General features: G+C 39.9%; 2 protein-coding genes across 16 annotated transcripts in view; both read left to right on the forward strand.

Moving 5' to 3' along the window:
- Positions 1–26,474, forward strand: part of LOC108705602 — a 411,717-nt gene that overhangs the window by 104,930 nt on the left and 280,313 nt on the right. The gene's annotated exons all lie outside the window — the stretch shown is intronic.
- LOC108701734 (up-regulator of cell proliferation) lies at positions 6,165–26,108 on the forward strand. 5 transcript variants are annotated; one of them, XM_041576750.1, is made up of 5 exons: positions 6,165–6,887; positions 10,968–11,080; positions 16,114–16,185; positions 19,781–19,852; positions 21,213–26,108. In XM_041576750.1, the coding sequence occupies exons 2-5, from the start codon at positions 11,062–11,064 to the stop codon at positions 25,799–25,801; spliced, it is 4,752 nt and encodes a 1,583-aa protein (XP_041432684.1). In that variant the 5' UTR covers positions 6,165–6,887; positions 10,968–11,061; the 3' UTR covers positions 25,802–26,108. The 5 variants fall into 5 exon arrangements, with proteins under 5 accessions (XP_041432684.1, XP_041432683.1, XP_041432685.1 ...); XM_041576749.1 differs by lacking the exon at positions 6,165–6,887 and adding an exon at positions 9,190–9,737; XM_041576751.1 differs by lacking the exon at positions 6,165–6,887 and having other exon boundaries at positions 10,739–11,080; positions 16,114–16,122.

The raw sequence follows: 26,474 nt of genomic DNA on the forward strand, positions 1-26,474 counted from the left end.
TGTTCTTCAAACAACTGCCACCTAGCTGTCTAAATATCAATAATAATACCGTCTCCAGAAACACCACCCGAGTGACGTTTTTCAAGCAGCAATAATATATTCCGTATCCAACGGCTGTAGTGTATACGTTGCCCTTGCAGGCATTATTTGCCCAGTCTTTAACCAAGTGCCACCTAGCTGTGTGAGCTTTTTCACATTCCGTGTCCAGAAACATCACCTGAGTGACGTAGTGTGATTTCTGCCCTTTACAGCACAAAACGCAGCGCTGTGTCAACAATGGATTTTTCAGATACATTTTTGCCCTTGATCCCCCTCTGGCATGCCACTGTCCAGGTCGTTGCACCCTTTAAACAACTTTAAAATCATTTTTCTGGCCAGAAATGTCTTTTCTAGCTTTTAAAATTCGCCTTCCCATTGAAGTCTATGGGGTTCGCGACGTTCGCGAACTATTCGCATGTTTTGTCGCAAGTTCGCGAATATGTTCGCGAACATTTTTTCCGCCGTTCGCTACATCCCTAGTTGTGACACTGTAATCAAAAACAAGTCAAAGCAAAGTGATAAATTCCAACCAGCCAAGAGGTTCAGAAGTCCAACAACAGAAAATATTTTGTTAGCTCATCTTTTGAGTGGTTGGCAACTAAGCACATGCTCAGCATGTTTTGGACTGTTGTTAGGATGGGTAAACATACTGTTCATTCTTTATGACATGGTATTGTTAGTATGTTGAGTTGGTCTATCTTACAACTTCTCCTCTATAGCGATTACTCTTGCTTTTCAGCTGCACACATCAATCAATGGCTTTAAAGCAAAAGATAGCACCAATGTTGTGTTACCATCAACACTAACCAAATTGCTCTTTCAGATTTTACTTACAAGTCTGTGCCTTCAAAGATGTTCTTGTCGCCTTTCTTCACTCTATCCATATCAGACCAATGCTGCAATCTATTCAGTGGTTCTGTAGGATTCGTGTTGCCTTCCCCTTCCTCTCCAACATTGCCCCTACGGGTTACCACACTGGACACAAATGCAATCACTGCAGGCTTGCTCCTACTCATACTCCACGAAATACAACCAGGCAGTATAAATGTAGGGACCCATAGGGTAAATATGCCCCTATGGCTTTAAATCCCTACCCTTCCTCATTTCCCTAGTTGCTGGGCAAAATCCCATGTATCTAGTTTAACATTTGCATAGTTGTATTATTGGCCAAGAGGTGTAATGGCCACTTCCTGCCACACTTTAATATAGTGCTTGGAAAGGGTGGATCTTCATCTTTGGCTCCTGGTGTCCTAACCATCTGGATGTTCCCACTGAGCCTGGGTACACCAAGGCCCAATAAAGTCCTTTTGCCCTAGAGGGACCAGCACCTCTAGAGACATAAGTCGGGGAGCAGGGACCCCGTGAACGAGGTTAGAGAAAGGATTAGATCTGTTATAGACTCTCTAGGAAAGTAAGATAGAGAGGAGAGAGAGAAAAAGCAGCTTTGTGCTCCATCAAGGATCTGTAGCAGGGAGTAGCTTCCCAAGGCTCCTAGATTGCCTTTAGTGAAGGAACCACAATGGATAGGGTGTCAGGCTTAGACTTCATCAGGCTTAGACTTCTTCTCCCTGACCACTCCGCTGCGTGGGATCCGAAACACTTTCAAGGTATATCTGCCTTACTACTTGACTACATGCACAGGAGAGTCACATTCTCAGCTGTCTCATCCACCTGTCAGCCTGCTGATGTTATACTGCATATGCCTCATTATTTGTAAGTAACCCTGTGGGTCATTTGTCTCTTACCTTTATTCTTCCACTTAGTGAAGGCCCTGACCTGAACTGTTAGGAGCAGATTTATCAAAGGTCGAGGTGAATTTTCGAATGAAAAAAATTTGAATTTCAAGCTATTTTTTGTGTACTTCGACTAGGGAATAGTCCAAATTTGTTTCGAATTTGAAAAAAAATTGAAAATTCTAATATTGAAATTTATTATGTACTGTCAAATTGCTGTTTTAACCTATGGAGGACCTCCTAGAACCTATTTGGAGTCAATTTGTGAACTTTGAAAAATCAACGTTTTTTTTGGGGAAAACTTCGAATTCGCTAATCCTTCGATTCGTACAATTCGAATTCGGCTGAATACAGACCTATTCAATCGAAAATGGACCTATTCGACCAAAAAAAACTTTGACTTAATTTCGGTTGGTCTTTTGAATACGAATTTCGAAGTTTTTTGAATTTGGAAATTCGACCCTTGATAAAATATGCCCCTTAGAGGCACGTGTAACTCATGCTCTAATCACTAGCTGGACATTAACCCTGTTTGGCCTGTATAGTCCAAAACAGTGTTACACAAATATGGGAATGTTTTAAAGTTTTAATTACAACAATCTTTAAAACAAATGTAAACACTTGCATACAGTATAAGTCTTTAATACTGATGTGTTTTGTGACCTAGCACTTCCTCAGAGGCTCCTTATATGTTGCAAGCCTTGGGGTCCTTTATAGACATTCACTAATTGGTAAACAATCAGCCCAGGATCCAATAAATTAATCATACACCACAAACGCTTCACACCATAAAAAATAATAATGAAAGAAACATAAATAAATAGATAAATAGGTAGAGGCAGAGTCTTATAGTTCAAACCTTCTTCAGGGAACAATTAAATAAATGGATGATGGCAGGGTCTTGTTATTAAACCCTATTCAACAGTGTTTTATAGTTCAACTCTACTTAGGAAAGCAATTAGATAAATGGATAAAAACAAGAGTTTTATTATTCAACCCGACAGATTATTGGGTGGAGGCAAAGCATAAAGTATTTTATATAGGTTTTATGATTAATGTATCCTGGGCTGATCACCAGTTAGCAAAGATGTATAAAAGACCCCAAGTGAGTGCAGTTTGTAACAAGCTATCTTTTTCTTTAAAGGCATTCTGTCATGATTTTTATTAATTTTTTTTTTATTTCTAAATTACACTGTTTACATGTCAAATAATTCACTCTACTATTTACAATTTTACTATTGAACCAACAAATGTATTTTTTTATCTGTAATATTGGTGTGGAGGCGCCATCTCAGAATGAAACTGCTTTGATACAGCTATTGTTTCTCCCCTTCCCATTCGATTATACCATGACCCTAGGTCATATTTGATATATAGGAAAAAGAATTCCTTAGTAAGGGGTAGTCTAGTTTGCCAGTTCACACAGGGCAAATGAGTTCCAGGATTTTGCCCTAGTTCCCAGGGCACCCTCAAATAATCACTTTACAAAATTATCCCATGAACTACTATCTGTTACAGTCGAAATCTTTTTATTACATTAACATAATAAAATAGTACATACTGACCCCATTATCCACCTTACGCATTTCATACCCTCTGGTACTTAGTCATATGTGTCTTTGGTAGTATCTCCTCAATCACAGAATTTAAAAGGAGGTCAGTCCCTCCCTTTTCTTGTCTAAAACCAATCAATGAGGTTGACCCAACCTCCTTGTATTGTTTAAATTTTTCGGGGTACTGGTGCTTGTACTAATTCCTATAACATATATATATATATATATATATATATATATATATATATATATATATATATATATATATACACTGCTGATTTATCTATAACATTTGTAGTGGCACCCTATAGTGCTCAAATGGCCGACAAATATGTATAGAGAGTGTTTAAAGTCATTAGACTATTAAATTCAGTCCTATAAGCATCCTCGACATAGTATAGCACAAATTTTGTGCTAAGGGGCAGATTAGCGAAGAAAAAAAATTTGAAGTATTTTTTTGGGTACTTCGACCATCGAATGGGTCAAATTCGATCGAATTCGAATGATTCGAGCTATTCGAAGTAGAAATCGTTCGACTATTCGACCATTTCATAATCAAAGTACTGTCTCTTTAAAAAAAAACTTCAACTTCATACTTCGCCAGTTTAAACCTACCGAGCTGCAATGTTAGCCTATGGGGACCTTCCCCAGCATTTTTCTAAGTTTTTTTTTTTTGATGGAATACAAATCCTTCGATCGATCGATTAAAATCGTTCGAATCATGAACCCCATCATTTTTGTGGATCTATCGTATTTGCACTGCTAAAAGTGCTCCCTAACCTCACCTAGTGGTTTTCCTGCTTTGGTGCTATTCTCATGGCTACCACTAGGTGGGGCAAGGGAACACTAGCCCCACCTATCAATGCAAACAAATCCTTCAGCAAAGGTGTCAGGTAGCTGCTATCTGGTTAGCTGCCCATTTTTCTGTTAATAGGCTGCTGATGGACTGATGAGGAAGGAAGGGAGGGGGTGACATATCTCCCAACTGTCCCATTTTCAGAGGGACAGTCCCTCTTTTGACAGCTCAACCCATAGTCCCTCGTTTGTACTGGAAAGTCCCATTTTTCTCTGCACTGAACAGCCAGAAAAAGAAACAAAGTTTCTAACTTCATTGGCTTTTGGCAGAGAGCACAGAACAGCCACAGCTGCAGATAAGATACTTTTGTAACAATTTTGAGATAAGCAAATTGTGACAATATAATATAACAGGTCCCTTGGGAGAAGTTAGACTCACAGCTCAAAAGGCAAATCAACTTTATTAGCAAAACTGTAATAACCGAAAAAAACCACAGTAATATTTTCAAACTTTCATAACCTGCCAAATTTTGTAAAGATACATGGTAATTAGGGGGTGTGACCACAAAACATTTTCCCAAAAGTGGGAGGACGTCCAGAAGAGTTGTAGAAGACTGTTTTTTTTTTAAAATGTATATTTTGATTGATGGATGTGAATAAGCAGAATGCACTGGCTTTTCACTATTATGCAAAATAATCCACCAATAAGATTAACAATTTACCTGTGTAAATCTGGCTCTGTGTTCTTTGTTCCTGAAAATGGAGGTGGAATCAAATTTTCTGAAATTGGCCAAAAAGGCCCAGCGCCGAATCAGCCTCAGGCGGCTCCTGCAATGCCGCCCCCCCTCACCAACTTACGTGTCGGAAAGGGAAGGCAGAAACAGTGTTGCGGAGAGCGCAATTGCGCTCTCTCGCAATAGTACAGCCGAATTTCCGGTTCAAAAACCGGAAATTCGGCTCTTAAAGGTGCAGGAGCGGCTTTTTGCCTCCCCTGGAATCCCTTCAGGCGCTGCCGCCTGAGGCGAGCGGCTCAGCTCGCCTCAGTGGCGGCGCGCCCCTGAAAAGGCCGCAAACAATGAAAATTTTGGTCGCTAATGTTTGCAATGGTCTTTGTGAACATTTTTTGTAAACTCACTTATCTGGATTCAAATAGGCTACAATATGACTTCTTCCCTATAATCTTGGACAAGAGCCTTTTTTATCGGTTTTTAGTCTTAAAGGACATGTAAAGTCAAAAATCATAATCCTTGTCTGTTTTGGGGATATCATCTGATAGATAACTTACTGCCACTTCAAGAATAAGTTATTCAAAGCATAGGTGTCAGAACCAGGGGGGGAGGGGTTCATAGCCCCCACCCCCCCACACACAGAATTTCCACTCTTGGTTTTCTAAGATGCAGGCAAAACAATTTTTTTGTAATTTTTTTTTTTTTTTTTTTTTTTACTACCACCAGTCCAGTTGCCCAGGGCCGGTCTTAGGCCTACTCGGCTCAATTGGTGGCCCCGTACCCTGCCTGGAACATGATTTGGGCCATCCTAGCTGTTGAAGTACGTTCAAGTAAATTGGTAGCAGTAATGCAAAAAGTGATTGCGGAGCTGAGTGGGCAGACCATTAATTGGCTGCTGCTGTTCTCATTGTTATTCAGTGAAAACACAAGTGGGTGGGTGGAGTCTAAAAGGAGTGGCCTAAAGGGGGTATGGCCAAAATTCTTCATCCTGGCCCCTCCCAGCAAAAAACATCTTCTGCTGCCTATGGATTACTGTATAATTTTACCTTCATTATATGACACTGGAATCAGACATGGGGATAAAGGACAGTATTTGGAAACTGGGCTTAAAGTTTCCAACTCCAGTTGCAGGAACAAAGAACATGGAGCCAGATTAATACCGATTAGATGGGATTCTCATTGGAGGATTCTTTAATGGAGCCATTGGCCCTGGAGATCTAGGGAATTTTTTTATTGAGCAATATTGCTTTAGTAATACAAGCCTGAGGTTGCTGGACTACAGCTCCCAGCATTCCTTGACCTTGATGGAGTATTTACTCCAGAAATGTAAAGTGTGGTTAAACAGTGTAGCAGCTTCAGTGTCTGTAGTGAGATTTTATTCGTCTGCTTCACTTGCTGTTGTGCCTGTGTGTTTGTGTGTGTGAGAAAGTGTGTGTGTGTGGTGTGTGGGAGAGAGTGTCCTGAGATATTTATGACAGAGAGCAGAGCACTCACTGACCTGAAAATCTTGGGTACATGTGCCTGCAGATTCTATATATGGGCGGCTGAATATAGAGGAGATGCCTACCCAGCCTAAAAAAAAACTGGCACATGCTTTCTTTACCTCCCACTTCTGGGATACAGCACAGAAGAGTATAGATCCAAAGTTATTGGAAATACAGACTTCACAGGCAAGTGTTTCAATGTGGCGTTACTGGCCCTTTAAGTGGGAGCCTTCCTATAGAGAGTGCTTATGTATACTTTGCACACGGCACTTAATATTTTTACTTTCAGTTTGGGTCACCTCATGCCTACTGGCAATGTGACAAGGGGAAAGAGTCCTATATATGATATCAGCTCTCATGTGAGTTGGATATTACAGAGTGTGCCATATACCGACACACTTATATCCTATTAGATACTTTCTTTTGTTTTGCCACATAATTGGCCCAGGGGCACCAGACAACAGCAGATGTGCAAAAATACTTGTCTATTGCCTGTACTTCCTTATTCCTCCAGCGCTGCCCTTGTGCAATGCCTCTTTGCCTGTCCAACTAAAGGTAAGTGTCACACTTATTCCATGCACACATGTACACACACACACACACACACACGGCTACCATCAGGGGGAAGAGGCCAGTCAAGGGCACCATGATAGAGAGGTCCAATCCAAAGGCTGTGAAAGGGGTGTGGCTTTCAGAGGGTAAGCAGGACTTAATGTTCTGGGCATAATAGGGCATGCTAGGCAGAGTGAAGGCATGAATAGGTGTGAAATTTCCACTTTTTTTATTGGGGCCCCTTTATCAGGGACCCGCCACCTTGGCAGGTGGCTACTAATAATTTGCACTGGAGGTCTGGAGGTTGTGGATGGCGCACAAGAGACTGAGACAGAAGTCTCAACATGAGAAGATCCTAAAAGTAGGAGGGCCCACTTTCCAAACTGTTATTCTTCCTCTCTGAATTCAACCTCTTTATTCTCTTAGTCTTTTATATCTACTTACTATACTTTATTATTATTACTATACTATACCTCCATTATTAAGCCTCTTTTTTTACCATTAAGGAATAGGGAATGACCATGAAACAGGCCAAATGGTTAGAAGCAAGAGGCCGACTAACACCTGGTCCACCAGGAGTTTTCCTGGTATCCCGGTGGGCCAGTCCGACACTGGGTAGGACTACCAGATTATGTTTATATACTGTTATAGCTCAATCTAGGATTCTGAGGGCAGTTAGCAGAGCAGCCTGAGGTGCCAACAAGTAGGTTAGTACCCTTGGTGTCCCCTGCCAACATAAGAACTAAAAGACACAGGTTTAGGAAGAGATTCCAAGAGATAAATCCCATATATAATAAGAGAGCCACTTCTGTGAGGGTCCTGTGTTTTGGTCCTAATAACACAAAGGGAGTAAATCTATTGAATACTGAATGTATTCTGTACCATCCTGAAAAAAAAAACATTTGAAAGCCCGTTCATGAGTATTTGAAGTTCCAGCAAAAAACACGTACTTTTGTTTAGAGAAATACTGACGGCCAAGGTATTGAAAGATGTTTAGTGTGTGTGAAACCAGCACGGAAATCCCTTTGTATATTTCATATACTGATCCCGGCAGCAGGAAAAATCAACCCCCATAGCTATAAGCAGCGCTTTATCCATGTTATATTTAAAAATAAAAAACTAAACTGATCTATTGAATTTTCCTTATAATGAAAGTGAAACTAAACACTCGGCATGTGCAGACGTCTATTACAAAGGGTGGGGAATATTCAGCAAAAGACAATCCGGTCAGATAACATTCCAGCTTCAAGCAGCACTTGCACTTCTACAATTCCTCCATGTTCCTTCCTTGCTGTTTACTAGGGAACATGGTGGCCTTTTATTTTATTATATAGACATTTCATTCCAATGACGTTTGGTGAAGAGAATTATAAAATACTAGTTACAGGCTGCACTCGGAAGAGGTAAGAGTTAGGCAAGATCGTAATATTGTGTTAGCAGGTTTGGTAACTATCAAAACCTTCTTGTGATTTAATATGGAAGCTTTGTGACATGAACCTGTGACATTTTCATATTTATCAGGGACCAGGGGCCTGGTCCTCCCTTCAGGGGCCACTAGTGCTTTAAAGTTTAAAGTGGAAACCAAGAAGGAGACTGAGTTGGGAAAATGGCAGGACAATTGTGTGGCAAACAGCAACAACTTTATTTAGGCACAGGCAGGGTTAACAAGGCAAAGCAGAACGTAGGTACTGGAGCATACATGGTTAACAGACAGGTACAAGTTCAGAGCAAGGTACAAGGTTCAGGGTCAGACAGAAAAAGGGTCACTGTGCGGTTTTCCATAGCACGGCCCTGCCTCTCGCTATGTCACGGCAACCCTACACTAGTCTCTATAATCCTGGAACATCTTGTCCTTTCTCATGTTATTAACTTTCTCTGTAACTGCCCCTGGTCATGTGACTTGTGCCTGCACTTTAGGAGAGAAATACTTTCTGGCAGGCTGCTGTTTTTCCTTCTCAATGTAACTGAATGTGTCTCAGTGGGACATGGGTTTTTACTATTGAGTGTTGTTCTTAGATCTGCCAGGCTGCTGGGGGAGAAAAGGGAGGGGGGTGATATCACTCCAACTTGCAGTACAGCAGTAAAGAGTGATTGAAGTTTATCAGAGCACAAGAACCATGACTTGGTGCATCTGGGAAATTGACAAAATGTCTAGCCCCATGTCAGATTTCAAAATTGAATATAAAAAAATCTGTTTGCTCTTTTGAGAAATGGATTTCAGTGCAGAATTCTGCTGGAGCAGCACTATTAACGGATTTGTTTTGGAAAACAAAATTTTTTCCCATGACAGTATCCCTTTAAAGCTTTCAGCTCCAGTTGCAGGAACAAAGAACATGGAGCCAGATTGATACAGATCAGCTGAGATTCTCATTGGAGGTTTATTTTGCATATTACTGTAACTGCTGACAAAAGTGTGTTTGAACAGTGTAGCAGCTTCAGTTTCCGTAGTGAGATTTTATTTGTCTGCTTTACTTGCTGGCAGTAGGTGTGCCTGTGTGTGTGTGAGTGCGTGTGTGTAATGTGTGTGTTAGTGTGTGAGTGTGTGTGTGTGTGGGAGGGAAGGAGGGAGTGTCCTGAGACATTTATGACAGAGAGAGAAGCACTTGCTGCATTGGAAGTTTTACATGTAACTAATGCTCAGAGATATAAGTGGCGCTGCACTGGCAGAATGGAGCACTCGCTGACCTGAAGAGCTTGAGTAAATGTGCCTGCAGATTCAATATATGACTTATATGGGACCCAGGGCGGCTGAATATACTGTAGAGGAGATGCCTACCCAGCCTAGAAAGAACTGGCACATGCTTTCTTTACCTCCCACCTCTGGGATCCAGCACAGAAGAGCATAGATCCAAGGTACAGTAATTGGAAATACAGACTTAACAGGCAAGTGGCATTACTTAAAGTTGGAGCCTCTCTGTAGAGAGTGCTTATGTATTCTTTGCACACGGGACTAAATATTTTTGCTTTCAGTTTGGGTCACCTCTTGCCTACTGCCAATGTGACAAGAGAAAATAGTCCTATATATGATATCAGCTTTCATGTGAGTTGGATATTACCGAGTGTGCCATATACCGACACACTTATATCTTATTAGATACTTTCTTTTATTGTGTTTGAGGTGCTACTCACATTGCATGCTGGGAAACACCGGGTAGGGACCGGTTAATTGAAAAGCACCGTGCAGTGTATATTCTGCTGTAAGAATCATACCAGGCTGCTCCATTCTAGTTGAAGGCAACAATGTTTCTCGGCTGCCATAAATTATTAGGGTCAGTCACATAATTGGCCCAGGGGCACCAGACAACAGCAGATGTGCAAAAATACTTGTCTATTGCCTGTACTTCCTTATTTGCCTCTTTGCCTGTACGACCAAAGGTAAGTGTCACACACACATACATGCATACATACATACAGGGCTACCCAGGACCGCCATCAGAAATCGCAGGGCCCCATACAACAAAATTTCCTGGGCCCCCTGGGCTGCGCCCACCGCAAGCCCCACCTACAGGTCCCCCTTCCCCACCACACAGTAAAAAAACAAAAAAAATATTGGTGGCTACGGTTCCCACGTGTTAATAAAAAATAAAAAGATATTTGTGGTCAGGGCCCCCCATAAAAAAACATTTGTGGCCAGGGCCCCCCCATAAAATATATTGGTGGCTAGGACCCCACATGAGAAAAAAAATTGGTGGCCAGCCCCCCCCCCCCCATTATAAGAAAATTGGTGGCCAGGGCCCCTTAAACGTCCAAGCCTTCCTGAAGTAAGCAGCTCTCAGAAAGATGGGGGCCCGGCTAATCAAGCATGTGTGGCGTGGCCAGGCCCCCCTTACCCTCGGGGCCCCCTACAACTCTCCCCCCTGTCCCCCCCTGATGGCTGCCTTGGGGCTACCATCAGGTGACCAGTCAAGGGCGCCATGCTACAGAGTCCAATCCACAGGTTATAAAAGGCGTGTGGCTTGCAGAGAGTAAGCAGGGACTTGTACAACTCATTGGCATGTTCTGGGCATAATAGGGCATGCTAGGCAGAGATACGACCATGTGTGAAATTTTTACTTTTTTTATTCGGTCAATTTCTACTTGCAGGACCCACCACCCAGGCAGGTGGTAACTAATAATTTGGACCCCAAAGTCTGAAGGTTGTGAATGGTGCGGAAGAGACTGAGGCAGAAGCATCAATATGAGGAGAAGATCTAAAGGTAGGACTAACTCGATTATGATTATATTCTCTTATAGCTCAATCTAGGAGGCCCGTTGAAAGCCAAAATAGACACTTATCTACTGACTGATATATACTGACGGCCAAGGTATTGAAAGATGTTTAGTATGAGTAAAATCAGCATGGAAATCCCTTTATATTTTTCATATATCAACATCAACCCCCATAGCTATAAGCAGTGCTTTATCCATGTCACATTTTAAAGAAATAACTAAACCGATCTATAACATTTTCCTCAAAATGAAAGTGAAACTAAAACACTGGCAGGCACAGCAAAAGACAAGCTGATAACAATCCAGCTTCAAGCAGCAGCACTTCTGCAATACCTCCATGTTCTTTGTTGTTTACTAGAGAAAATGGCAGCCTTTTATTTTATTATGAACTCGTCATTTATAGGCATTTCATTCCAATGACTTTTGGTCAAGAGAAATATAAAATACTAGTTACAGGTTGTACTAGGAAGTGGTAAGAGTTGAGCAAGATTGTAGTATTGTGTTAGCAGGTTTCAAAACCTCCTTGTGATTTAATATGCAAGCTTTGTGACATGAACCTGTGACATTTTTATATTTATCAGGGACCAGGGGCCTGGTCCTCCCTTCAGGGGCTACTAGTGCTTTAACGTTTGAAGTGGGGACCTAGAAGCAGACTGGGTTTGGAAAATGGCAGGGCAGTTGCATGACAAACAGCAACAACTTTAGGCACAGGTAGGGTTAACAAGGCAAGGAAGAATGTAGGTACTGGAGCATACAGGGTTAACAGACAGATAAGGTAAAGATCAGAGCAAGGCACAAGGGTCAGTCTCAGACAGAAAAAGGGTCACTGCCAGGATCAGGAACCATGGAAGATAAGCCAACAGCACTGTGGTTACCCATGGCAGGACAATGAATTGACCAATTACCCTGGAAACAGTAGACCTTAAAGGCATGAATTATGTGACACTTGGTGGTGCACACCCCTTGAAGATGAAATTCCTGGTGTCTAGTGTGTGTCTAGTCAGAACATCGGCTTTCCGACCACCATGCACTTATACATTGGGAACATTGGGACGTCTGTTCTGTTAGCTTACAACCTTCTCACATGATCCTATGCCTTCACCATTATTAAAACAGTACTCCAAGCCCTTTCTCATATATTCAGTTCCATTTGCTCTCATGGGTGTCTGCAGTAGGGGGCAAGAGGGGGCAGTTGCCCCACCCTGACTTCTTCAGCTATTCCAAGAAACTGTTTGTAAATTTAATTCCCAACAACACAAAATGTTTTTTATACTTCCCACCCCAGGACAAGCCTTAATTAGGTTATCTACTGCATTGTCATGATAGGTTCATCTTCAATGGAATGCTACCTTATATGATGTTACCTTACTTGCCCCCCCTGGAAAATTTTCTATGGACACCCATGCTTACTCTGTCTCCTTTTCACTACTAGCCCAGGGTTGTCCCCTTTTGACCTGGACAGCCCAGTGTTCTGAAGGGCTGTCTCTGTCAAATCTTCCTGGCTCATTTTCCAAAATAAGAAAAACCGGGGCCAGATTCCCTGAGAGTGACGAGGTGATTGCCATGTCAGCCCCACCCCCACTACATCACAGCCTGCTTCCTGTTATGTCACAACCCCACCTCCCTGCCCTGCGTTAGTTAGGAGGAAAGGTGACAACCCTACACTAGTCTCTAAACCCCTGGAACCTCTTGTATTTTCTCATGTTGTTAACTTTTTTTGTAACCATAATATACTTTACTGTTCAGTCTGGTTTTGGCCTCCATACTCTGGGTATGTAATGTTACAGATGATCTTCATACTGCCAAAGTCAAAGGACAGTACTCTACTCCCACCGGTGCTCCTTGGTTTCTTTTCTACATTTCTAACCATTCTTTCTCAGTTGCTTTTGCTTACAAATCTTCTTCTCCAGTTCAGTTTAATGCTGGGATGCCTCAGGGTTCTTCTGCACTTGGCCCTGAACACTCTCACTTTATAAAGTTTCAATAGCGCAGAATGATTGAACATATTTGCCCTGACCATGGTTATATTTACAAAGCTGGATAAGAGTGGTGTATTTATGTGCAAAGAGAATTAATAATTTTTATCTGTATGGCGTGTGTCCATAAGATCCTTTTAAATATGGCATAATCGCAAATTGTGAACATTTATACGCACACTCTACAAATTTATTAATACATTTTAATAAAAGTAATAGGTAAATTACTGTCTCCACTAACACCCATCTCATTTGCAAATACTTGTGCACAATGCACATTTGCAAAAGAACCCAGTTGCTGAGCAAACTTGTCACAGGGGCTCAGCATTTTAGGAAAGTGTCTGTGACACTCACATTCTTGTACAATTTTGTGGTACTTTGTAGGATATTGAACATGTATGGCCTTAAAATTGGAAAGCCACCATTTATTTTGTGTCTTTTTCTATTTTAATCACGCATTTATTCAAGGTGGACTATTATGAAAAACACTTAGAAAAAGTTAGGTCTAAACAAAGATTTTCACAATTTAATGCACTTAACTAAGTTAGAAAAGTTATGGCTAATTTTTTTCAAGCACCATCCAGAATTCAAGGCCCATTGGTCTGTGTCAGTGGTCAGAGAGGTTGGTTGGACACAGTTTGTTGACTTTCAAGCACAACTAGGGCGTACTGGGGTTGATGGATTAGGGACCCCCACACCCACCTCAGCCACCAATCAGGGCCAATGGAGGAGGTCAGGGACCACATTAAAGTTTAGCAACAATTTTTTCTTGCAGCACACCATTTACTTATTACTGCAGGGTGCATTTGTATCCCAAGCTGCTTCCAAGCCAATTAAGTCATCCAGACTGTGTAGGGAAGAAGCACACCAAATTTTCTGGCAAAGCCTTTATCTCATTTTATTTGCAGAAACGGACACATTTCTGACATGACATGTGAGGCCTCTAGGCTACACTTTCCACAGTGCCCCCTTCTAGGGTACTCCCACTCCCAAAGGTTTAGAGCAGGGGTCCCCAACCTTTTCCACCCGTGAGCAACATTCAGATGTAAAAAGAGTTGGGGAGCAACACAAGCATCAGGAATGTTCCTGGGTGATGCCAAATAAGGGTTGTGATTGGCTATTGGCAGCCCCTATGTGGACTGGCAGCCTACAGGAGTCTTTGCTTGGCAGTACAGCTGATTTTTATGCAACCAAAACTTGCCTCCAAGCCAGGAATTCAAAAATAAGCTCTTGTTTTGAGGCCACTGGGAGCAACATCCAAGGGGATGGTGAGCAACATATTGCTCACGAGATACTGGTTGGGAATCACTGGTTTAGAGATATACAACAATTAACTTCCAAATTATTATCTATTAGTAATAGTAAAATATTTTCTAAAAAGTATCAAACCATATCAGAAAAACAACCAAAAGGTAACCTTACACTTATCATGAAACAAGAACGAGCACAATAGAGACCTGGTTGAATTAAAGCATATCAAATGCAACCTTAAAACATTATAAATAATTACAAAGGTGTAATAAAACCGGTTGTAGAGAATTTATTAACTATGAAAAATTCATAATCAGTTGTAAATCAATTAAAACTGGCCGGCCAGAGCTCAGAATTAATTCAATACAAATTTATAAAAATGTAAAATTCGATAATTTACAATTCATAGTAATGAAATTCATTCCCTTATAAATTTCCATTAAGAATTTCTGCTTGGTCATCCCCCTGATCTCCAAACCACCATGAAAGACACCAGGACACAAATTCGTATCCACAAACAATTCGATTGAATAATATTGTAGTTATAACAATTATGTTGTAATTATAATTACAACATTATTCAATCTAATTGTTTGTGGATTTAGATTTCTGTTGAAGAACTACCACTCTCACACAAAGACTTTCATAGTGGTTTGGAGATCAGGGGGATGACCAAGCAGGAATTTGTAATGGAAAATCTATAGGGAATGAATTTCAGTACTTGGAATTGTAAATTATTGAATTTGCAATAATTAATGCATTTGTATTAAATGAACTCTGAACTCTGGCTGACCAGTTTTTATTTGATTAAAGGGATACTGTCATGGGAAAAAAAAAATTTTCAAAATAAATCAGAATAGTGCTGCTCCAGCAGAATTCTGCACTGAAATCCATTTCTCAAAAGAGCAAACAGATTTTTTTTATATTCAATTTTGAAATCTGACATGGGGCTAGACATATTGTCAATTTCCCAGCTGCCCCAATTCATGTGACTTGTGCTCTGATAAACTTCAATCACTCTTTACTGCTGTACTGCAAGTTGGAGGGATATCACCCCTCCCTTTCTCCCCCCAGCAGCCAAACAAAAGAACAATGAGAAGGTAACCAGATAGCAGCTCCCTAACACAAGATAACAGCTGCCTGGTAGATCTAAGAACAACACTCAATAGTAAAAACCCATGTCCCACTGAGACACATTCAGTTACATTGAGAAGGAAAAACAGCAGCCTGCCAGAAAGCATTTCTCTCCTAAAGTGCAGGCACAAGTCACATGACCAGGGGCAGCTGGGAAATTGACAAAATGTCTAGCCCAATGTCAGATTTCAAAATTGACATTTCACTGCACTGTGACTGAACCTGACAGAAAACTCCTTATCAGGCTTGTGAAATCCATTTTCTGTCGGACATTGCTTTCAATCGACATCAGGTCCAGGTGATTCAGCCTACTGTGTTGCATTGTAAACTGTGTTAATGCTGTTGTTTAATGTGCAATAAAAAAAATTCAAATAAAAAAAAAAAGAATTAACCGCTTGTTAATAGCAATAGCAATTAATAGCAAGGCTTTTTATATATGAAGTTTGAGTGCTTTAAATAGCGGTGTTCACAAACATATATATACAGTGAACGAACCAAATTTAGAAATTTCCTTCATTTTAAGCCCCTATGATTCAGCCTAGGCTAGGCTATGCGTTAATCCTCCCCTGTGAATTAACATTAATCAGAAAAATCGATTTTAATCAACCTAGGATTCTTAACATATCCAAGTTTATTTGTATCTCTCTGTTGTCTTGCAGATGATTCAGGTAAAAATATAATGAAGGACAGTGAAGATAAATGCAAAGAGGGAATGACAGAAACTTTCAGAGGTGTGTAAGAGTCAGTTGCACTCAGCATAAGCACCTGATGTATCAGGATCAAGTGGAAGGAGATACAGTTATCAACATTATACTCTGATGCAAACAAGAAACTGGTAGCATAGACAGAAGGTAGTCTTTTGGTTCATGTTTGGTTTGTGCTGTCTTTGCACTTGTACTCTCCAACTATCACTGGGCCTGCAGCCTCAGGGGTCCCCCACCCACAAAGTTCTCTCTGATGCTCCCCCCCTTTTTGGTGTCCCAAAAAAGCTGGGGCCCACTGTTTTTTTTTCCACTGTCCTGTTGGTCTTTGGAAAGGGCCACAAGATGCAGAAACTATTCCTTCGACAGAAACAACAGGTGTTGGCCTGTAACAGAGCTATAGCCCTTAACAATTTCCCCTCTCTGATCACAATATGGTCACATTTCAACTCTCACTAACTCCCTCCTCACCCCCTGCTATTCCCCAAACACGTACTTACCGTGACTTGCAAGCTGTAGACGTGTCACATCTCTCTTCTTTCTTTGACTCTCTTCACTCTAATATCTCAGCCATCTCATGTCCTAATGTGGCTACCTCTGTCTACTATAGTACTCTCACCACTGCCCTAAATGAGCTTGCTCCTATAAAAACTAAACGTTCTAGACCCAAACCACTTCAACCTTGGCATACTGCTCATACAAAAGTGCTCCAAATTCACGTGCACTTGAGCGTTGCTGGCGCAAATCCCGTTCAGAATCAGACTTTTGGAGCTACAAATCTGCCCTGCGCTCCTATAACACCAGCCTCTTTCAAGCCACACAAACATACTTTACTTCACTCATTAACTCCCTTTCTAAAAAACCAGCACAACTTTTCTCCACCTTTAACACTCTTCTTTCCCCTTCTCCACCCCCTCCATGCACATCTGTCTCTGCTCAAGATATTGCTGAGCACTTCAAAAACAAAATTGACACTATCAGAAGGGATTACACTACTCAACCCCCCTAGACTTCTACCACCCTCCCTCCACACTCCCCAGTCTCTCCTGTGCTCCTTCACCCCTGTCACTGATGAGGAAGTCTCAAAGCTTCTGGCCTCTTCTCACCTTACCACCTGCCCGCTTGATCCAATTCACTCAAAACTTCTCCGCAATACCAATCCTTGTTGAATCAAAGCCTTAACTCACCTATTTAATCTTTCGCTCTCAACTGGACTGTTTCCTTCTCAACTAAAACATGCTCTTTTCACCCCCAAAAAACCCTCTCTTGATCCCTCCAATCTTGACAACCTCCGACCTAGCTCTCTGCTACCTTTCATCTCTAAACTACTTGAGCGCCTAGTCTACAACCGACTTACCTCATTCCTCTCTGACAATAACCTGCTGGACCACCTACAATCTGGTTATAAGCCACAACACTCCACTGAAACTGCCCTGACTCGACTAACTAATGACCTTTTAACCGCTAAAGCCAACAATCATTTCTCCCTACTAATACTGCTTGATCTCTTAGCTGCATTTGACACTGTAGATCACCCTCTCCTCCTCCAGTCCCTCCATTCGCTTGGACTTCATGACACAGCCCTGTCCTGGTTCTCTTCTTACATCACCAATCGTTCCTTCAGTGTCTCCTGCAACGGAGTAGCATCTTCTCCCCTACCTCTTTCTGTTGGAGTTCCTCAAGGCTCTGTCCTGGGACCATTACTATTCTCCCTCTATACTTCCTCCCTCGGCAAATTAATTGTATGGTTTCCACTACCACCTCTATGCTGACGATACTCAGATCTATCTCTCATCTCCTGATCTCAACCCAGAACTCCTAAGTCGCGTCTCCTCCTGCCTGTCCGCTATCTATACCTAGATGTCGCAACGCAATTAAACCTCTCTAAAACTGAAATGGTTCTCTTTCCTCCAACTAACACCAGTAACATCCCGGAAGTATCCATCATAGTTAACAATTCCACTATCACCCCCTCTCTCCAGGCCCGGTGCCTTGGGGTTATCCTAGATTCTGCCCTGTCATTCACTCCTCATATCCAGTCACTTATTAAATCATGTCACTTTCACCTAAAGAACATATACAAAATACGATCATTTATCACCCAAGATGCTGCCAAAATTCTTATTCACTCTCTCGTCATATTACGTCTAGACTACTGTAACTCTCTTTTAATTGGCCTTCCCCTCCAGAGACTGTCACCTCTCCAGTCCATAATGAACACTGCTGCGAGGCTCATACACCTCAGCAACCGCTCCTCCTCTTCCTCGCCATTCTGTCAATCCCTGCACTGGCTTCCGTTACCTTTCAGAATCAAATTAAAATTAATGACACTGACTTTCAAAGCACTTCATAACTCTGCCCCACCCTACATCTCTGAACTCATCTCTATATACTCACCCAACCGCTTACTACGCTCCTCTACTGACCTGCTACTCAACTCTTCTCTCAATACCTCCTCACATGCTCGCATTCAAGACTTTGCAAGGGCTGCACCCCTCCTCTGGAACTCTCTCCCACGGTCTGTCCCACTTTCTCCCAACCTTTCTGCTTTCAAGAAATCTCTGAAAACGCACTTCTTTCGAGAAGCCTACCCTCAATCTGCTTAACTACCAAACGCAACACCACATACAGTACCACATTTCTCACCCACTTAATTCGATCTTGCCCACTCCCACACCTTGTGTATTACTCCCCTCCCTTTAGAGTGTATGCCTATGCATAGGGCCTTCCTCACCTTTTGTACCGGTATTGATTATGATGTATGTAACTCCATATGTTCTATTTATATAATTCATATTATTTAGTTGTATAACCACATTTACTTTACAGTGCTACGCAATATGTTGGCGCTATATAAATACATGTTAATAATAATAATAATAATAATAGCAACAGATGAACCAATATAAGGGGAGCTTGAACATTTAATTAATAAGAAGTGTGCACATCTTTTTATAGTAGTCTTTTCTTGTATTCACTATGAATAAATCCAAGAACAAAATGGAAGAGTTATTGGTGATGATTTACAAAATATTAAAGTGCACCAGTTCAGCTGCAGTTTAAGAATTAGTTTTGATCAGTTTACTACAATTTAGAAAATGGATGCAAAGATCTGGTTGACCAGAGTTGAGTTAAATCATTCCAAGAGATCAATGGTTCAGAGTGGTGATCCCCAACCAGTGGCTCGTGAATAACATGTTGTTATTATTAACCAACCCCTTGGATGTTGCTCCTAGTTGCCACAAAGCAGGGGCTTATCTTCCAATTCCAGGATTGAAGGCAAGTTTTAGTTGCATAAAAACCAGATGTACTGCCAAACAGAGCTTCCTAAAGGCTGCCAATCCACATATGGGTGACCATATAGCCAATAACAGCCCTTATTTTGTATCCCTAAGAATGTTTTGTTACTCCTCAAATCTTTTCACATTTGAATGTAGCATGAGGAAGAAAGGTTGGAGTTCCTTTAGAGTAACCTTTACAAGAAGTTAAGCAATCTTATTCACTTAAAAACATCTTTCATTTTCCTAAAATTAATCTACAGATGGAAATAACATTTTATAACCACCTGTTTACTGCTGAATGATTACTAATCAGGTTAAATTATTCACCCTCTATTCTCCTGAAGATCAACCAGACAATGAAACAATGAAGGATAGTGAAGATAAAAACACAAAAGGAAATACAGGAACCTACAGAGGTATGTAACAGTCAACTGAACTCATCATATGCAGACTGCATTTGTGTATACGTCATTCATGTAAATTATTGATGAGCCAAACTGGTCCATTTCCCTTCAGTGTGAAATTAGTGAAACTGGAGGAAAAAATGCAAAACATCAGAAATTTCTCCAAATGCAGTGGAGTCAATGAGAAGGTGAAATTACATTTAATTTAAGGTATTCTTAGCTCTATAATAACATATACATTGTCCTATGTTGTTAGAGAAGCTCCTTTCCACTATGTTTCAACTGTTCTTCATAGAAAAATGGCTTCCATGTTGCCAATTTCGTAAAAACATGGCATCCAGATAACTTTTTATATAAATAGTGGGTGGACTCCAATCTGATTGGTTGATGTGGAAGGCAAGGGGCACACAATACATATAACATTTTCTTGTGAATTTGCAAAGATTTTCACAGCTGGTGAAAATGCGAACTTTGCCAAGAAACTATACATGGCAAAAAAGCTCACTCATTCCTAATGTCTATGGGGTTATTTACTAAATTCCAGTCAACCTTTTTGGGGCAAAACTATTTTTTTTTTTGAGATTTATTAAAACCCGATGCAGCAAAAAGCCTGAATATGCCATCTCAGACCTGCCGAGGTTGTGTATAAGTCAATGGCAGAGGTCCCTATCCTATTTTGAAGTTTCTGTGGTCTGTACTGGAATTAACCTGTAAATCCGACCTTTTTGTGGTTTTTGGGCAAAAATAAGAAAAATTCAGGCTTTTCAGAAGAAACCTGTAAAATATGAGCGATTCAAAAAAAAAACTCAGAAAAAAATCAGACCATCCGGGTTTTTACTCGATTTTATTGAGTTTTTAACCAAGACGATTAAATTGAGCTTTTTAATAATAAATAAGCCGGGTATTAGAGTTTGGTCTTGGTTTTTTTATTAAAAAAAATCAGATAAATTTGGATTTCTCCGTTCTTCTGAGAATCAATCTGCAAATGCTAATATATTAGTGGAACTTTCTTGCTGATCATTTCCTTGCAAGCTTTTTATTTTTGAAAACATTTAATCATGGAAAAAAATCAATGGCAGAAAATGTGAGCAAGATTAAGATCTTTCTAGTGTTTTCTTATATTGTATTGCCCGAACTTTAGAATGCTAAAAGCACAATGTTTTATTTGGTTTAGGGTTGATCAGCTGATCTCAATCTTTCATCAAGGAGATTTTCCAATCACAACTCATCCTACCAGTTGTAAAGTAACACTGGAAGATTATTAAGACATTTGGGTTCCTTGTTTTGTTTCACTTATTTTTGTTTCTTTCACCTGTTCTTTCTAAGCACCTCACTTTATTTATATAAACCCATACTTTATTTCCTTCTGCAGACAAAGAAACCATGTATAGAGCCTTATTGAGGAAAATGAAGATGGATCCATATGAAACCAAAAATCTAACATTACAAGACATTCTTCAGATTGATCGAGAATGTTTACAGAAAATTGGTGATGGGAAGAGAAAGACTGCAGCCTGGAATTTTATACGTAAAATAATTTCTTTAAATGAAACTGCAAGAAAAAGTGAGGATGAAAGTGAAGATCTTTCTGGTGATTCAGATGATGAAACTTGTGACTCATCTAATTCTGTTCACCCCCTAGATGTCCAGTGTCTTGTCCTGCATTGCTGTGACCATTTTTTGCAGCAGGAGATTATACTGAAAATGTCCATGTGCCAATTTGCTGTCCCTTTGCTGCTCCCTGATGTTGATGGCCCAGGCTGTACCTTCATGCTTTGGGGAATGAGAGATATTGTAAAAAGATGGAGGCCTCAGTCACTAGCAGAAACAAAGGGATATGTGCAAGAAAATCTTGTTCAGATATCTATGCCAAACTTCAGTTTTGTTAGATTAGGTGAAAGTACTTTTTCTAAATCTTATATCCTGAATCTAGTTCTTAGCCAAGCACAGCAAACCCGTGACTTCTTTGTTTATAGGGATATGGAAGGTGCCGATGTCACAAGGGAGATATCTGAGGGGCTGGTAGAATTATCCTGGTATTTTCCAGCTGGTAAAAGTCATTCAGAAATGTTCCCAGAACCAGTTGCATTTGCAAACCTCCGTGGAAATCTGGAAGACAACTTGAGACAGTTTGCATTTCTAACTCAGATCTCATCTGCTGTGTTTATCTTTGTTCAGAAAATTGATCAGAATCTGTATGACTTTTTAACCAAGTATGAAGACTCTCAGACAAACTTTGTCTTTGTTATCAAGAGTAACAGTAAAATTAACATAGACACACATCTCAAAAATGTCACTCTACTTAAGTTCAAAAGTAACGCTAATGGAGCAACAATAGTAAAGGGAATTTTTACAGCTACTACTGGTTTCATTAACAAGAGATGCCGTGTCTTGAGTCTGGAAGATATGTCAGAAATTGCTTCCAAACTAGGAATCTCTGTAGATGAGAATGTGACAGAATGTCAGAATGCAAAGGCAGATGCCAAAGCAATTACAGATGAGATAAAAGATGTTGCGGAGTACAAAAATAATATAATGAGGCTGCAGGGCAATTTGTGGAAAAAGCTTTCTGAACTGGAAAAAGAAATGTGTCAAATGAAAAAACAAGGTGATAAACATGGAGAGAGTTACAAATTGGAACTACAAAAGCAATGTGCTGACATACGTGAGCAACAGTATAAGTACAAAATTCCAAATGGCATTATCTCATTTATCAATTCAGTCTTGAAAAAGAATCACATTGAAAAATGTTATTTTTTTAAATGGCTCAGATTTTATCTTGATTCATCTGCCAGGAAGAACCTGTCTGCTTTACAAGCTGAGTATAAAGAGAAATCAGTCGTTTCCAGCAAGGCCGAGATGTCTGAACTTGACCAGAAAATATCTACCAGTTCCCTGGGGATTGAACATTTCATAAGAGAGTTAAGCCAGTTTTATGAGGCAGAACATTTTATGCTCAAGCATGAAATTGCAAATAAAAGAAAATTAATTCAATTGCCGGCATTTGCTGCCGATCTCTTACTGAGTGGATTCCCACTGGAGTTGATAGATGGAGATGCTTCTAATATCCCACTGCAGTGGCTACAGGATGTACTACATGAGCTGGACAATAAAACAGGGAAATGCTGCAGAATGGGGGTAATCACTGTATTGGGGGTGCAGAGCACAGGGAAATCCACCCTTCTAAACACAATGTTTGGACTGCAGTTTCCAGTCTCTAGTGGACGATGCACACGAGGAGCTTTTATGACACTAATGAAAGTGAGTGAAAATTTCCAGGCGGAGCTGGGCTGTGAGTTTATTCTGGTGATTGATACTGAAGGATTGAGAGCTCCAGAATTGACTTCTCTGGAAAACAGCTATGAACATGATAATGAACTGGCAACACTGGTCGTTGGGTTGAGTGACATCACAATTGTAAACATGTCTATGGAGAATACAACTGAGATGAAGGATATTTTGCAGATAGTGGTCCATGCATTCCTTAGGATGAAAGAGATTGGAAGGAAACCCAACTGCCATTTTGTACATCAGAATGTGAGTGATGTTTCTGCCCATGAAAATAACTCACGGGACAGGATAAAACTTCTGGAGCATCTAAATGGAATGACCAAAATTGCTGCAAATATGGAAAAGAAAATTAAATTTACAGCATTTTCTGATATCATGAAATATGATCCAGATAAGGACAGTTTTTATATTCCTGGTCTCTGGAATGGAGTCCCACCAATGGCTTCTATAAACACTGCATATAGCGAGGCCATCTATGAGCTTAAAAAATATTTAATTGAAAGCATGAAAAACAAGGGGCACAGAATTGATGACTTTATAGAATGGATAAAAAGTTTATGGAATGCTGTGAAACATGAGAACTTCATTTTCAGCTTTAGAAACAGCTTAGTAGCCAATGCCTACAACCAACTTTCTAAGAAATACTCAGAACTAGAGTGGAAGTTCACTAAGTCAATCCTTAATTGGCTAGCAGAGACTGAAACAGTGATCAAGAATCAAAATGAACAAATGGCGGATAGTGAAGGAACAAAATGTACAACTGCAGTGTATTCTATACTCAGTGAGGAGGAAAAGAACATGCAAGAGGAATTAGAAAAATATTTTTCAAGTGACAACAAAGATGCAAGTCTAATAGAGAGGTACAAAGCAGAATTTTTAACTAGTGTAAGTTGCCTTAGGAAGAAGTTGGAATCATCATCTCTTAACAAATGTGCTGAGATTATTCGCATTAAAAAGGAGAACTTTAAGGTTAGAAATGTTATCAGCGCATACAAACAAGTTATTGATAAAAAGGTCACCAGTCTTGTGATGAAGTTCAGGGAGGAGAAATGTAAACCTAATGAAAAAACTCTTGAAGAAGAATTTGAGTTAATGTGGGCAGAAACTATATCAGAGTTAAATGTTATCGCCCTTCCAGAACCTAATATTGAACTTAATTTACTTGCACAACTTAAGAAAGAAATGGCAGCAAAGGGTTCCTCTGTCAATCAAAGATTAAATAACTTAAAGCAATTTATACAGCAGGAAAAGCTGCATCTACATGAAAGTCAAGCATTATGTTTGTTCAATCATGTAAAGAGATTGCATATTTTAGATAGTGCTGCAGGTGATAAATTAGAAGAATTTTTAAAGTCTCTTTCAGACAAATGTTCTGAGTATATAAAAAATAAGCTAAGTTCAGAGTCTGACTATGATGAAACATATGGATTGGAACTACTAAATATAATTAATTTAGTGTGTGATGAAGACAAAGATCTTCAGATCTCAGCAGATATAGAGCTGGAGCTGAAACTCTTTATTTTGGGTAATGCCCTTGGTGATTTCCAACAAATGCATAAGGAATTTGTCAAGAAGAATGATCCTCTGATTGGTCTTGGAGAAATGAAGCCTAAATATTGGAAAAGTTTCCAGTATCGATTTCAAGAAAAAAATGAAAGCTGGGAACGAGCCAAATATTTCTGTGAGTTGTGGTTAAAACCAGCTCTGATTAAACAGGTAAACAGAAAACTTGGAAATGAAATAGTAGATCACATTCTTCAAGACTGCCAATCCAATCAATTCAGCACAAGAATGTACTTCCAATTCACTGTGATGAAATATCTACTAGAAAAGACACATTTTTCTGATTACTTAGAATACATAAGTGATTATGAAACATTTGTCAAAAAATGGATAAATAATTATATTATAGAAAAATGTGACTTCCACCATATGCAATCTGTTATTCTATCTAATATCACAAAGAAGATAAAGGATATTCTCAATGAGAATTCTCAGGAAACATCTGATTTTCTTGTGCAATTTAAGGAAAGGCTGAAGAGAGATCTCATATTGTCAGATGATATGGATGTGTTTCACCTCAAGGAAGACACAAATATTAAAGAATTTGTTGAAAACCTTGAAAAATCACTTAGTGACACTGAAGCAGAAATCATATCTGAGATGAAAGCAGCGGACAAGGAAACAATTCTTTCAAATGTTGTGGTAAAACCAGTTGATGAATTGTTTAAGAGAATTTTTGGATGTGGGAAGCAGTGTCCATTCTGCAAAGCACCTTGTGAGGCTGGTGGAACTGATCATAAAAGTCACTTTGCATCTATTCACCGACCTACAGGACTTGGAAAATACAGAATATTTTTTACTCAGGCTCTTTGTTATGATATTTGCACCACTAATATATCTGGCAATAAGTCATTCAAACATCAAAGTGGCTCTTCTCATCCCTACAAAGAATACAGGACAGTTAATCCAGATTGGGATATTCTCCCTGACCCAAGTATTGAGGCCTCTGATTATTGGAAATATGTTCTTAAAGAATTTAATGAACAGTTTGCAGAAGAATATGAAGCCAATCCTGCTGAATATCCTGAAGAATGGAATAGAATAACTAAAGAACAGGCAGAAAAATGCCTTAACGCTGCCTTTTGTATGGAATCAAATACTTCATGAAGAACAATATATAAAAAAACCCATGTCACATACAACTTTTTTTAATGAACCATCAATTCCTTCCGTATAGACCCAAGCTGCTGCTAGGTAAACAGTCATGTTCCTTTCCTCCTGAAGATAATTCTGTGGTTTTGCAAAGAATTATGGGTATTATTGTAAAATTTCAAAGAAGTAAGAATTATATAATTTATAGCAATATAAGAATTATTCCTAATTTCATTATTTCAAAAGCATTTCAATGACTTGATGAAGACAGTGTGCATTATGGAATCAGTGGCTGTTGGACATAAAATATATGTAAAATATGGATTTCTAGTCTGTAATGTGACAGAAAATGTAAGCAAATGTGTACGTGCTTGTATGTGTTAAAGGAACAGTTCAGTGTACAAATAAAAACTGGGTATGGGTAAATAGATAGTATGTGCAAAATAATTTTTTTTAATATAGTTAGTTACCCAAAAATGTAATTTATAAAGGCTGGAGTGAACGGATGTCTGACCTAATAGCCAAAACTTCTTCTTGCTTTTCAGCTCTCTAACTCTGAGTTAGTCAGTGACTGTAAGGGGGGCCACATGGGACATAACTGTTCAGTGAGTTTGCAATTGATCCTCAGCATTCAGCTCAGATTCAAAAGCAACAGTTATGACCCATGTGCCCCCGTCAAGTCACTGAT

Source organism: Xenopus laevis, chromosome 9_10L (genome assembly GCF_017654675.1).
Source record: "Xenopus laevis strain J_2021 chromosome 9_10L, Xenopus_laevis_v10.1, whole genome shotgun sequence".
Classification (NCBI taxonomy): domain Eukaryota; kingdom Metazoa; phylum Chordata; class Amphibia; order Anura; family Pipidae; genus Xenopus; species Xenopus laevis.

Excerpts from the sequence above, each read along its gene's own strand:
- LOC108701734 (XM_041576750.1), top strand. Across the intron at positions 16,186-19,780 it reads AATGACAGAAACTTTCAGAG|ATCAACCAGACAATGAAACA; the intron begins GTGTGTAAGAGT and ends ATTCTCCTGAAG. Across the intron at positions 19,853-21,212 it reads AAATACAGGAACCTACAGAG|ACAAAGAAACCATGTATAGA; the intron begins GTATGTAACAGT and ends TTCCTTCTGCAG.